Source organism: Ammospiza nelsoni, chromosome 8 (assembly GCF_027579445.1).
Source record: "Ammospiza nelsoni isolate bAmmNel1 chromosome 8, bAmmNel1.pri, whole genome shotgun sequence".
Classification (NCBI taxonomy): Eukaryota; Metazoa; Chordata; class Aves; order Passeriformes; family Passerellidae; genus Ammospiza; species Ammospiza nelsoni.
This window is the reverse complement of record NC_080640.1, coordinates 2,996,833-3,009,291: the sequence shown is the minus strand read 5'-3', so window position 1 is coordinate 3,009,291 and position 12,459 is coordinate 2,996,833. Positions and strand designations below refer to the sequence as shown.

Sequence of the window (12,459 nt, the reverse complement as noted above, 5' to 3'; positions counted from 1 at the left end):
ACGGAGGAAGAGGGATCCTAAAAACCATTATTTCTTTGGCAGGAAATCGTTGGAGTTGCCCCAGCTGACAACATCAATAACATGAGGATAATCAGACACCTCTTAAGTCCTGTTCTCTGTTTGCTTCCAGCAGCAGCAGCAGCATTATCTGCCTGGTCACTTCAGCTCCTCCTGCCCGCACAGGAGCAGCAGAGCTTTGTCAGCCTCAGGTATTACTGAGGGGGTACTGGGGACAGCCAAAGGCATGAAAAGACTATTGATTATTAGAAATCTACAGTTCTTATAGAAACAATGATGGACCTAAGACCTTTAGGAATCTTCTCTCACACTATTGGTGAATATGAGTGGCACACTCTAGAAAACCGTATCTATAAACAATGGTTACAGAAAGAGAGATAATAATTGTTTGAATCATTTTGTTTAAGTTTCTCTCAGCTTCTACACAGCTTCCCAGGATTTTCCTGGGAGAGCCATGTCTCTCTCTGTTCAGAAGAGATGTAATTACTACACCCCGAGCTCTCCTCTCCACGAGGCCTTGCACTGAGCCCAGTGTGGATTTCTCCATGGCTCCAAGATGAACAGTTCCTGAGTAAGCTGTGAAATGGGCTCAGGGCTGAGGAAACCCTCGGGGAGCTTTGATACCTGTCCTGGGTTCACTATATGATGCTTTTATCCCCAGTTGTCTCGTTCTGTTTATGCTGACTAATAAATGAGTTTTCAGTAAGACACCAATCAGTTCACAGGAGTTTGGGTTATTCTGAGCATGCAATATTCTGGCCAGGTCAGCCTGGCAGGCTTTCAGAAACCCTGTGCTCCCTGTGTCTGCAGAGCACTAAAATATTCAGAGAGCTCAGACTGGCTGTGGTCATGTAAAATTAAAAAAAAAAAAAAAGATCTACATTTCAAAGGCAGCAAGATAATTAAAAATATACTTTGTTATACACTTTGTTAAGTATTATTTTTTAAATTAAAGCACTGCAGGAGTTCCCATTTACAATTCCACGAGGTCAGTTTTGCCACTGAGGAGTCACCAGAGGTTCTTGTTTGTACAGACATAAAAAATGCCAGTCCAAGCCTCTGCTCATTCCATCCTCAATGATAAGAGGCAGCACCATCAACACTGCTCAGTTTTGCAAATTCAGGGTGATAAAATAAGTTAAAGCAAATTAAAATCCTTCCTTAGAGAGGACAGTGAATTTCTATGGCTCTTCCAATGAGGCTGCCACAGCTTTTCAGAGAAACAAACAGCTCATCAGCACATCAAGGTTAATAAGGCAAAGCTTGACATAATTAACATTATCATAATATAAACTGGGTTTCAAACCACTGATATTATTAAATGATATCATCACATTTTTCATTCTGTGCCACTTTCATGCCACAAAACTCATCAATATGGTTTTACTTTTTAAAATGTTTTTGGAAATGCTGTTTCATTTGCCTCTCAATCCAAACATTTCTAATGCTCAATTCAAAAATTTTTACTTCTTTGTATCTATGGAGAAACTGCATTTTTGATTTTTAATAGGAATTCATGATGGAGGGTCAGACTTCAAATTGCTTTGAGGATTACAAGATTCCTTTGCATCACAGGCTCTCAATTAAGAACAAGATAATTACTGCCTGATAAACATTTCTTTGTCAAATAAAAACAATTTCCTGTAAGTCATAATGGAAATGGAAATACATAATAAAATGTATTGCAGTGACTCTGGCTGATCTATTGCAGGCAATTATAGATCTCAAAGCCATTACAGAAAGGGATCTCTTGTCCAGTGGTCATTGAGGGATTGTAAAAAATGTTTTCCTAGGATGCTTACCCCCCGTCCATGGCACTTGGTGGCACATTTATGGACCCCAAAAACACTGGTGTTCTGGCACCGCCGGTTCAGGCAAATCTGCAAAATAAATAAAAAGGATTTTGAACAGGGACAGAGCTGCTGGGGCTCCCAGGGCATCCTATCCCATCTTTCAGCAGTTAAACATTCCCAACACACAATTATGTATCATTATATGGCCACAAAGGACACCAGGATTGGGTGTCTTCTTCTTATTTCCCTCAGCTCCTTTTAAATCTTTGAAATCCAAATCTGAGCAAGTTTAATTCTGCTCTCCTGGCCAGCCCTGGCTCCACACACACTTCACAGTGTGAGCTGGTGCAAGCAAACCCTCACTGATCCATTTAGGTGGAACTAGTGGGGAGACCCTGGGGTTTGGGAGGTTTTTAAGCCAATTTAAAAATCAGTAATTTCTATTTTTTTTCAGGGCTAGGAGTGCACTGAGCAGGATTCCTTCAGGTTCCTGCTCTGAATGCCTTCCTGTGCTCACCACAGCAGGTGATTCCTCAAGCAAAGCTTTGGATCCTCATGGTGTAAATTATCAGAGTTTTGTTTCTATCAATAGTGAAATATTTTTCATTCCACTACAGAATGTGGACCCAGAGTAAGTGAATACTTAAGTGAGGTCATTGATTTTTATGGGCTCATCAGTGTTTTCCAGGAAAACCAAGATCTTTCTAAGTTTTTCCACATTAAATTTTATTTTTTGGTTTTAAATATAAACCAACCCTATTTAACATTTAATATTTATAGGAAATGGAAGTCAACAAATAGCATATGCAGAGGAATAAAATTCAATATTTTTTTTTTGTTTTCCAGTCATTGCAGATAAACTTTACGCTGCCAATGGAGCTGAAAATTGAGGTTAAGCAAGATTAGTGCTGAGCAATAATAACATCAAACAACCACACAAGTGATGAGCACATCAGTAATGAGAAGTTACCCTACTCCAAACAGAAAAAAGAAGAAATTAGGACTGGAATAACTGTTCCTATGCTATGTTGACAACAAAAAAGGTCAAAAAGCCCCACACTGCACATTTTGCTCATGTTTAACTGCAGTGCAGTTCAGTAGTACTAAAAGTCAGTCACAATAATTAGCATTAAGCTGGGAATGGTGTTGAAGGAGGCGACAGGGATGCTTAATCAGGGCACTTATCCCCTGGGGAGAAGGAAAAATGGAAAGGAAATTAGAGTGAATTGGCATCAACATGCAGGCATGGAGAGAATATGGTCTGATTACAGCACTATTCACAATTCAAATATTCACAGTGCAGCAGCTCCCAGAATTCTGATCACATTAAAATGGCTGCGTTTCAAATTGTGCATCTCCAGTTGAGAAAACCCAAGAATATTTAAATTCATATTCTTAATCCATAATACAAATGCACTAATGTCCTCAAAGTAAAACATACAATTTCAGAAGTATTAGCCTGTGTATTCTATAGTGTGGATGTGTATGATTAGATAGATTAGAAAGATTAAATGCTCATTAGTAAAACATAATGGGGTGCTTTCTCAGCGCTGAGTTGCCTTTGAAAAGACTTTTTAGAACAGATTGACTTAGAAATGTTGTAAGGGTTGTTTTCCTGTAGCAGAGCTGTGGTTTCACTGGGGATGGATTTCAAACCTGCTCCCAGCACAGTGAGATAATCCAACGTAATTCAAACACTTTCAGAAATTCAGAGGCTTACTTCAATTTACCACAAATTATCAAAGCACTTGTTTTTCCTCCTTTTTGCAAGCAATCCACTGAGGGTATGGAAACCTCCTTCATTTCAATAGCTCTTGGACTGCTTTCCATTCCTCCTCCCCCTGTAAACTCATGGCTGCCTCCCATCTTTCTCAGTTGCTTTCCTCACAAAGGAAAAACTTAGAATGAGTTTTTTCACAGCCATGTGAAATCTGGGCTGCGTTTGCAGTGGGTAATTCACAAAGTTTGCAAAACACAAACACTAAAATCAGTTTTGGTGGCTGAGCATCAATGGGTTTATAGTTTTCTAAGAGTGCATACAGAGATAGGGTTTCCAGCATGAAAAAAAGAAGTGAGGAGTCATAATCAGAAGATAAAATACATTTTGAAACCTCAAATGAAGTTAATGACAATTTTGCAATGCCAGAGCTGCTGGGAAAGGGAACACATGGAGCTCAGGAATTCATTAATAAGCCTGTAATGTATTTTGCTGTACTTATTTTGCAGGAAACCTCAAGCCTCCATGGGCAGATACTTGGGACTGTCTTCAAAAAATCAGTCATAAACTTAAGCAACTTCCAATGCCCAGAATCCCAGGATGGTTTGGGTTGGAAAGGACTTTAATGCTCATCCATTTCCAACCCCCTGCCATGGCCAGGGACACCTTCCACCAGATCAGGTTGCTCAAATTTGCATCTGAAAATCCATAACCCAGAACAGTGGCCAGAAGGGAGCAAAATTTGTTTCAGTCTCAGCATGAGAAGCAATTATTTTGTGGGGGGAAAAAAAAAAAAAATCCAAAGAAAAAAGAAGTACAGAACACTTGGCAGAATGATAGCAGCGATGTTCCCTTGTCTGGGAGCATTCCAGAATCTTACTTTTCCATCTCCACACTTGGTTCCTGCCAGCACCAGCCCAGGGTCAGGCATATCATCCCCCAGGTACACGTGGGTGCCACGGCACAGGATCTTGCCCCCCTCCTGCAGCGGGATGTTGGTTTCTATGGACACTGCGTTGGTACCGATGACGGGTCGGTTTGCTCCTCCTTGACACTGGATTTTTCCACACTTCGCGTCCCTGACGGAAATAAACAGAACACAAGCAGGGATGAGGTGAATCGTTTGAAATGTTCCAAGCCCTCTGCCAGCACCTGTTGCTGTGCTTGCAGGGAGAGGCCCTACCTGGGTTCACATTTGGCAAAGGAGCTCTTGGAGTCCTTCCCGCAGTTGCCGTAAGGGTCTCCGGCAGAATTGACTCTCTCAAAGCAGATCCCAGGAGCGGGTTTTGCACCTGAAACAAAACCTAATCAGAACTCTCATCTCATACAAGGTGTTTTTAATAATTTCCTTTGAGCTCTGCTGGTGCTTTAGGGGAAAGGGGGATGTGAGCTGAATGTTGATGAGGCAACAAAACAGCGGTGCTGGATGCGCATGCTAATGGAAGAGTTTGGATGGGTGGGATTGCCAGTGTTTGTCTCTGAGCAACAGGCAGTGCAGAACTCCTTCTCCTCCAGGATTTCTCAGCTCATAGCCCTCTTGTCAATCCTCCTAGGAAATACGGATTCCTAGGAAATACAATTCCAGCTGGAAAGTTGACTATCTTCTTTTGCAGGAGTCCACGCTCTAGTGAGACCCCAAAGAAAATTCTTTTCAAGAAAGGCCTGTTTGACTGCAACTGAGAACAAGCCAACAGAGAAAATCCAGTTGTAAACTGGGTGTAAAGATGTGAGGACCTGGCATGGCAAAGGGAAATGTGCTGCTATTAACACGGGCTGAAGGAATGGGGAGAGGGAAGGATCCCATCCCACCTTAGCCCTCAGGACATCCACTCCTGGGAGGAAAGACTGACATGGACCAAGGGGCATTTCTGCCATGGTGGTACAAGTGGGAATCTGGGAGTTCAAACAGCATCTGGCTCTTATCTACTGTGATCTTTTCTGATAGAGACATATCCTAGTGGCAAAGGAACTTCCCTGGTGGGAGCAGGGCTGGAAAAGCTTGTGCAGGCAGTTTATTCATCCCTGCACTTCAGAAGTTCAAGGGCACTATTAGAACATCTCTTCTACTGTTTTATACACAAAATCTCCTGCTCATCTCCCTCCAGATTATTAACCAATTATAGAATATCTTCTAGGGGAAAATGCATCTGTTCATCTAGAATGTTAAAGAGGTGAAGGATCTGCTTCCCTGGTTTGACTGCTGCAACAATTCATTAGTCAGTGTACTGGAATTTAATCCCTCTGTTCTACAGTGAAGTGTGGCTTTCATTTCCAGCCAATAATTGCTGCTTCTTGCAAGATTAAGAGGCCCTTTGTTAGGGCTCTTTACTACTCTGTATTTTCTTTCCATGAAAATAATTAAGAGCACCATCAAGTCACCACCATTTCAACTGCTCCAAGAGGGAGACTGGCTTTGAGCAGCAGAGAAGAAACTCTGGCTAAAACTGAGATCAGAGACCTGCTACCTCATTTCTGTGCTTCTGACACATCAGCCAAACCAAAGCAAAAAGAACTTGGCAGCAAGTGATGTGATAGCCCAAAGGCTGAGAATATCTCATTTCTACAGCACTCCTGATCTTTACCAGACACAGAACATTTCAACTAATGCTACATTTTGTCAAATGTTTTGAGTCACTTCCAAGTGTGTATGCCTCTAACTGTGGGTAAAACATTGCATTTATTTAAGCCAGACTGAAGATTTCATTTGAAAGCCTTCAAAGAGGAAAATGTTCTTTTTTTTTCTTTTATTTAAAAGAAAAAGGGGGTCAGATTCCTGAAGAAGAAAATACAAATATGACTGTAACACTTCCAGCCAGTGTGGATCTTTTCACTAAAAACTCAGAGATTAAAACTTCAATTAATTATCTGCATTTCATAGTCAGAAGCTTGACTAATACTATATACTGCTGAACAGCAATCTAATGCTATTAAGGACAAAATATTAAAATTTGGAGAGGCTTAAGATGGCACCCTCTTTTCCTTCTAACATTTTACATGCTGAAACTGGAAAATTCAGCAAGAAAGGCACAGAAGGAACAGAATATGAGCTGATGGTTCCCTGGAGAGAAGGACAAGAGCTTGAAATTCTTTGGAAGATTACGTTCAAGCTTGCTGAGTTCAGAATATTTTTTCAACTCTGGAACTCCTAAAAGGGACTCACACAGGATTCTTTAAATTCTTTTTCATTAGAGTTCAAGCAATAATAATAATAATAATAAAAAAAATCTACAAAACCATCCAGATGAGGCACTGTGCAGAAAAAGCAAAAGCTAAATTTCCATTTTCAGCATGTGGATCTCTCCTCATCTTTCCAGGGGGGGCACACTCAGCGTTCAGCTTGAGACAAACATTATGATGTGCATATTCCACAGCAGCTTTGGAAGGGCTGGGGAGGGAAGAAACGTTCTGGGAGCAAGAGGTCAAGGAAACCTGTTTTTTTCTAAACCTGCTTTTTCCAAAACTGCTTTTTTTAAAACTGCTTTTTCTCCCACATGCGCAAGAGCAGCTTGTGCAGCCCTGGTTGTGTGCAAGTGCTCTGGGTGCTGTTTTTGGCCAGGAGCCTCAGCCCAGCTCAGCTGCTGCCATGGAACTGAGTGGCTGGATGCTCCCTTGGCTGGATGCTCCCTTGGCTGCTCCCTTGGAGCTGTGGCAGCACAGCCCAGAGCCAGACACGCAGTGCCCTCAGTGCTGTCCCCTCCCAAAGCTGCCACAAGCCAAACGAATGCTCATGTCCTGTGCTCTGATTGCAAGGGATGTAACTAAGGCTTATTCTAAAAATGGTTTTAAAAGGGAATGCACTCACTGAACACAGAGAGAGTTTAAGGTGTTTCTCTTTCACCTGGTGGAAGTTTTTTTTGGTGTGGCTGATTTTTTTCCTGAATTCAGCAGCCTGGCATTGCGGAGATGATGGAAAGCAGCCCCCAGGAAGGAAAACACATCTGCAGGGCTCAGACACTGAGCTTTAACTCCAGCTAATAACACTTGACAAGAAAAAGGATCTCGTGGAGCACAAAAAGCCACTCCCCTGCCAGGCTGGGAGCAGTCTGTGTGTGGAAACACCTGGTACCCAATGATCATCTGCAGCCTGGAAACCAAAATCCAGCTTCAATTTCTGCCCTTGGTTTCCAACCAAGGCATGCTGTTGCTTGGGATTCAGGCGGCTGCTCCCTCTCCCCACTGGCTTCTCACAATATTTGTACTTTTTTATGGATGAAAACATATCAGGATGTGAGATGCTGAACAGATGGAGCTACCAAGTTAAAAGGAGGTTTTCAGAGGATGCTTAAGGAAGAGAATTGCAATGTTGTGTTTCTGGAGGAAACCCATTTATCATGAGTGCACCACATAAACTGAAGCAGAAAGTCCTGTCTTCCTCTATTTTCTACCTCTGCAGGCAGAGGCAAAATGATTTGTGAAGGATTTCTGGGGGTTATTAAGTGGTGTGAGCTGGATGAGCAGAGTTTATTTCACTTTGCTATTGGTAATTATAGTATCATGACCCTGTAATTAAGGTCCTGTCAGCCCTTCCATGCCAAGCCTCATTCAAGGGATTAAATCAGCCCCTGGAAGCTGCAGAAGGTCAGAGCTCACCCCTGCAGCTGGCAGCCTGGAGATTGTTGGGGTTTTTCCTTCAAAAGTGTATATTGATGAGCTCACTTCTTTCCATAGGCAGTTGCAAAAAAAAATAAAATAATAAAAAAAGAGAAGTTGCAGGGCACAGAAATGCTGTGTCATTTCAGACCTGCTGCCATAGGAAAACACCAAAAGAGTCTCTTGAAAGGAATGAGGGAAATTTCTGACCATGGTGCTGATTCCATGAACACGAGAAACATCCTCTGTCAGGCTGACAGCAGAAAAGGAAGATATTTCAGTCCAGCTCCCAGCTGTCTGTGGGTGGGGAGAGAGGAAAAAACAACCTCTGAGTAACAGGCTGGAGTTGTGTGGCTCAGGCTGTGTCAGCCAGCACCACGAGTAACTGTGCAAATAAATATAAACATAAAACCCACAGTTCTCTGTCGTGTGATCTGGGTTTCAGATCATTAACTTTGTTTTTGCTGCAAAGCAAAAGCTCCACGAGCTGCCCTTGGCCTCTCTCCCCACCCTGGTCATCCCTGTTCTGTCTGGACAAGAGCAAGATGGAGTTGAGCATTTTTTTGCCTTTAAGGAGGATGATGTCACCACCCCTGAGAATATTATTTAATATCTTTCCCATCTCCAGAAGAAAAAGGCCCGGCCATAAATCTGTGATGGTCGAAATAGTTTTCACTAGATTTCACTGAAATCAGGAAATTGCAGTGCTTGGACAATTAGCATTTTTTCAGCAGTGGTTGGGTCAGATATCTGAGGTGGGCAGCCCATTTATTTTGTGTCTGTAGGGATCTACCTGGCAAAACCTGCAAAGTTCTCACTCAGTAACAAATATTGACATCCAAATTAAGAATGTTCCTGCCTAAACAAATGGCCATGTCCATGCAACACATTTAAATGTGTTCTAATTATTAAATCAATGCCTGCCGTTGGCTCCCCAAAATCATTGCTTTTTCCCCACTTGGGGAAATACAGGAAAACAAACTGACAAACTTCCCTAAAGAATCATTTTCTTGTCAACGCAGAAAAAGCCATGAGTTTGAAGTTGAGAATCTTCTGTTCCTTGGTAATCAATGATTTCTCTGCCTTGAGCAGCTCTATCTGTGTGCCTGTATCTCCTGGAAATGCCACCACACAAAGCATCACCACTGATGTCACTGCTATCAATAGGTCAGATCAGTGCAATCTGATAATTCTGAATATGGACCAAAAAAAGGTCATCAGCAGTTCCTGCTCCCCAAAGATAAAAATGACATTAATTATGGTGAGAAAGAAGATGGAGAGAGAGGATGGAGAGCTCTGGGAGCAGACTGGAATCAACCTGGGCTCTGAGAGGAACTCATGGCTATTTTAGAGATTGTCCCAGGAGCTCCTCCCTTCTCCTTCCCACCAAGCTTTCCACACATATAAGAAAGAGCAAAATAAAAAAAAAAAAATTCCTCTATTTTATCTGAACCACTGTGTTGAGAGAAACAAAAACAACCCCAAGGAAATGCAAGTGCTTTTCTGGAAACAGGTTCCTACTGCTCAGCCTAATGTAAACAAGCTCTGACAGTGTTCATCATTTTCCTCTAAATAGATCTAAAAACATGAAGATTGACATTTATCATTGGGCTTCTGGACATCTGTAACCTGATGAATAAAGAAAGATGTACAAGGGAAGACATTAATAAGGAATTCAATATACCAAGTATTATTTTAGGAAAAGTTATTGTATTTTGTTCTGCATGGATTCCTCCTACTGGGAAGAAGAAAATAAGGCGAGAATGAAAATGAATTGTAATATGATTTTTCTTTAGAGGGGGAATTTTTTTTTTAAACACAAAACTACTTCAACACAGGCACTTAAAAACAGTTCTGATCAGACACAACAACCTGGTAAAAGGTTCCAGTGTATATTTTTGATACAAAGTCCAGAGACAGCATCTTAGAATGTCAAATCTCTCTTTGTGCTGCAGGCAAGTCTGGAAAAACATGTAGTTTTTTAATCTGCACCATGATCTGTACAATTTTTCCAACTGCATGAGCCACCCACCTCTCTTCTCATTCCACCCCAGATCTGCCAGCTCACACTTCAGCCAGATGTGTGACAGAGCAGTGGATATTCACATCCCTAGTCTTTAAATCCAGAATACGGGCATTCTGTCCAAGGCTGGCTAGACAGGGCTTGGAGCAACCTGGTCTAGTGCAGGGGGTGGAATGAGGTGATCTCTAATGTCCCTTCCAGCCCAAACCCCTCTGCGATTCTGGGTTTATTTTTAATTTATTCTGCCAAAAACATGACAAGAATTAAGACTTTCAGTTCAGGTTTCTCATGTTCCATCCTCCCTATTTAAAATCCTTCTCCTTGGGCCTTCCCAAGACAAAACCAAGGGGTATTCCAGCCAAAATCTGCTTGAGCTCTGTTCTTAACACAACGCCTGTCTCATAAAGAGAGATGGAGCCTCCATGCCCGGCAGTGCCCATATCAAACAGCCCCAAGAAGGAAGGCAGGAAAGAATCAGGGGATCCCAGGGCTGTGGTGGAATTGCTGTGTTGGGAAGCAGACCCGGCAAGGAGCTGCAGCAGTTCAGCTCCCTGACCTTTAGAGGAATTTTTTCTCAACCATTGAAACCATGAACAGCCTGACCAAGTAACTTTCCACGGCATGGCAAACTGGTTCAGGAGGAGATTTTTGCTTTCTACAAGAGGAAATGCCTCAGTATGCAGGGATTATGAGTCCCAGTGTGACTCAGGCTGGAGGCTATAATTGTCCATGGCTCTGTGAGCTCCCAGCAGCTCCAGGACACGCGTGGGATTGGGGAGTGGAGCACAGCACGCTTTGTTCCACGTGAGGAGCTCAGGTCTGAGCTGGAACCCCTCCTGAACATGCTCTGATACCCACATGGCCAAGCTGACCTGCTGTCTGCACCACTGGGGCTGCTGCTTGAGATGCTTTAATGCTCTTTTAAAGAGAGATTGCAAAAAGTCCATGTTCTCTGGGAAGGAAACAGAGAAATTCTTCAGCTGTGTTCTGGGGAGGGTTCTGACCAAGGGAAACATCTGTGTGCCATTATATTGATGCAGAGGTTTTGGAGCAGAGTTAGAGATGCTGAATTGAAAGAAGATGGAAATATTAGTTTAAAAGAAATAATTACACCCTATTTCTAAGTAATGTTTTCCTTAGGAGAGAGAGTTTTTCAAATTTGAGCTAGAAGGTCAGAGATGCTGCAGGAGACACGATTTGGATTCATACCAAAATGCTGAGTTAATACTTGCATTTCAGTGCAAGGGTCACAGGGCTTTATAGAAAGGTGAACAGCTTTCCTGGGATACACGTTGAGAACAACTCAAGAACTCATGTTACCAGCTTTCTGCAAAAAGGGAGCAAATTCCCATGGGAGAACAAACCCCTTTCTGCTTCAGTGCACACCCTGCTAAAAGCACAGTCAGGAGGCAGTTTCCAGGTGACACCAGTTAATAAAACACACACAGTGATCCAGGAGTCTCATGTCAGTGTCAAGAGCTGAGCCCTGGCTGGGGATGGAGCAGACACATCTGTTTTGCAGATGAGCTGTTTAGAGCACAGGAGGAAGCTCACCTAGCAGCCTGAAAAGGGCTGTGATTTCAACCTGCCAGGAGCGTTCAGCACCTTGTGGGGTGACATCAGGCCATATCAAAGTCAGGAAGAAATGATTTGTCTAAGTTCACCTATCCATTTGCAGCGTGTTGAGCACAAGCCTCGTTACCTCCTGCTGCAAGAAATGAACATGACAGCAAATCAAGGCTGGAATGAATCACCCAGAGATCCCCTCATTATTCCAACAGCTACAGGTTGGTGCTGCACCCTCCTAATCTTCATTTTCCCCTCCAAGCCTACCTGTGTCCCTGTGCTGGTGATGCCTTGTGCAGGCTGCCCTAGAACAGAGGCTGGACAGAGTTCCAGAATAAAGCAGGGATTTATTCACAGCATCTCCTCCATGGATGCACCTTGGGCAGCACCAGAGCCCAGCCAGGGCTGCACCCAAGATGAACCAAAATGGCCCCAAAATGCACAGCCGGGCACGGGCTCTGTCCCTGGGATCAGCTCTGCTCCATTTGCACCTTGCAGTTCATTGTCCCATTCCAGCTTTAGCCCTGCAGTCCCACCCTGCTTGTTTTTCTCTCTGCAGCCCACGGGGTTTGTGCTCCTGGGCTGAGATTTGGGTCATTTGTCCTTGGTGCCCAGCTGGAGCAGGAATTGTTTTGTGTCCCTGCTCTGTGCACAGAGCTCAGCATCCCTAAATATGAAGCTGAGACCAACACACTAAAGCAGCACAGGATGTGAAAAATAGGAAAGCCAAACCTGAGGCCTCTCTGGCACTC

At 43.1% G+C, this 12,459-nt stretch overlaps 1 protein-coding gene across 1 annotated transcript in view; it reads right to left on the bottom strand.

Annotated features, from left to right (window-relative positions):
• The window catches only part of ADAM12 (ADAM metallopeptidase domain 12), a 169,091-nt gene that overhangs the window by 11,655 nt on the left and 144,977 nt on the right, over positions 1 to 12,459 (bottom strand). The window contains exons 15-17 of the mRNA XM_059477053.1: positions 4,712 to 4,820; positions 4,409 to 4,607; positions 1,821 to 1,898 (exon numbers count right to left, since the gene is read on the bottom strand). Coding sequence (XP_059333036.1) covers positions 1,821 to 1,898; positions 4,409 to 4,607; positions 4,712 to 4,820 — 386 coding nt within the window. The remainder of the gene's footprint in view (positions 1 to 1,820; positions 1,899 to 4,408; positions 4,608 to 4,711; positions 4,821 to 12,459) is intronic.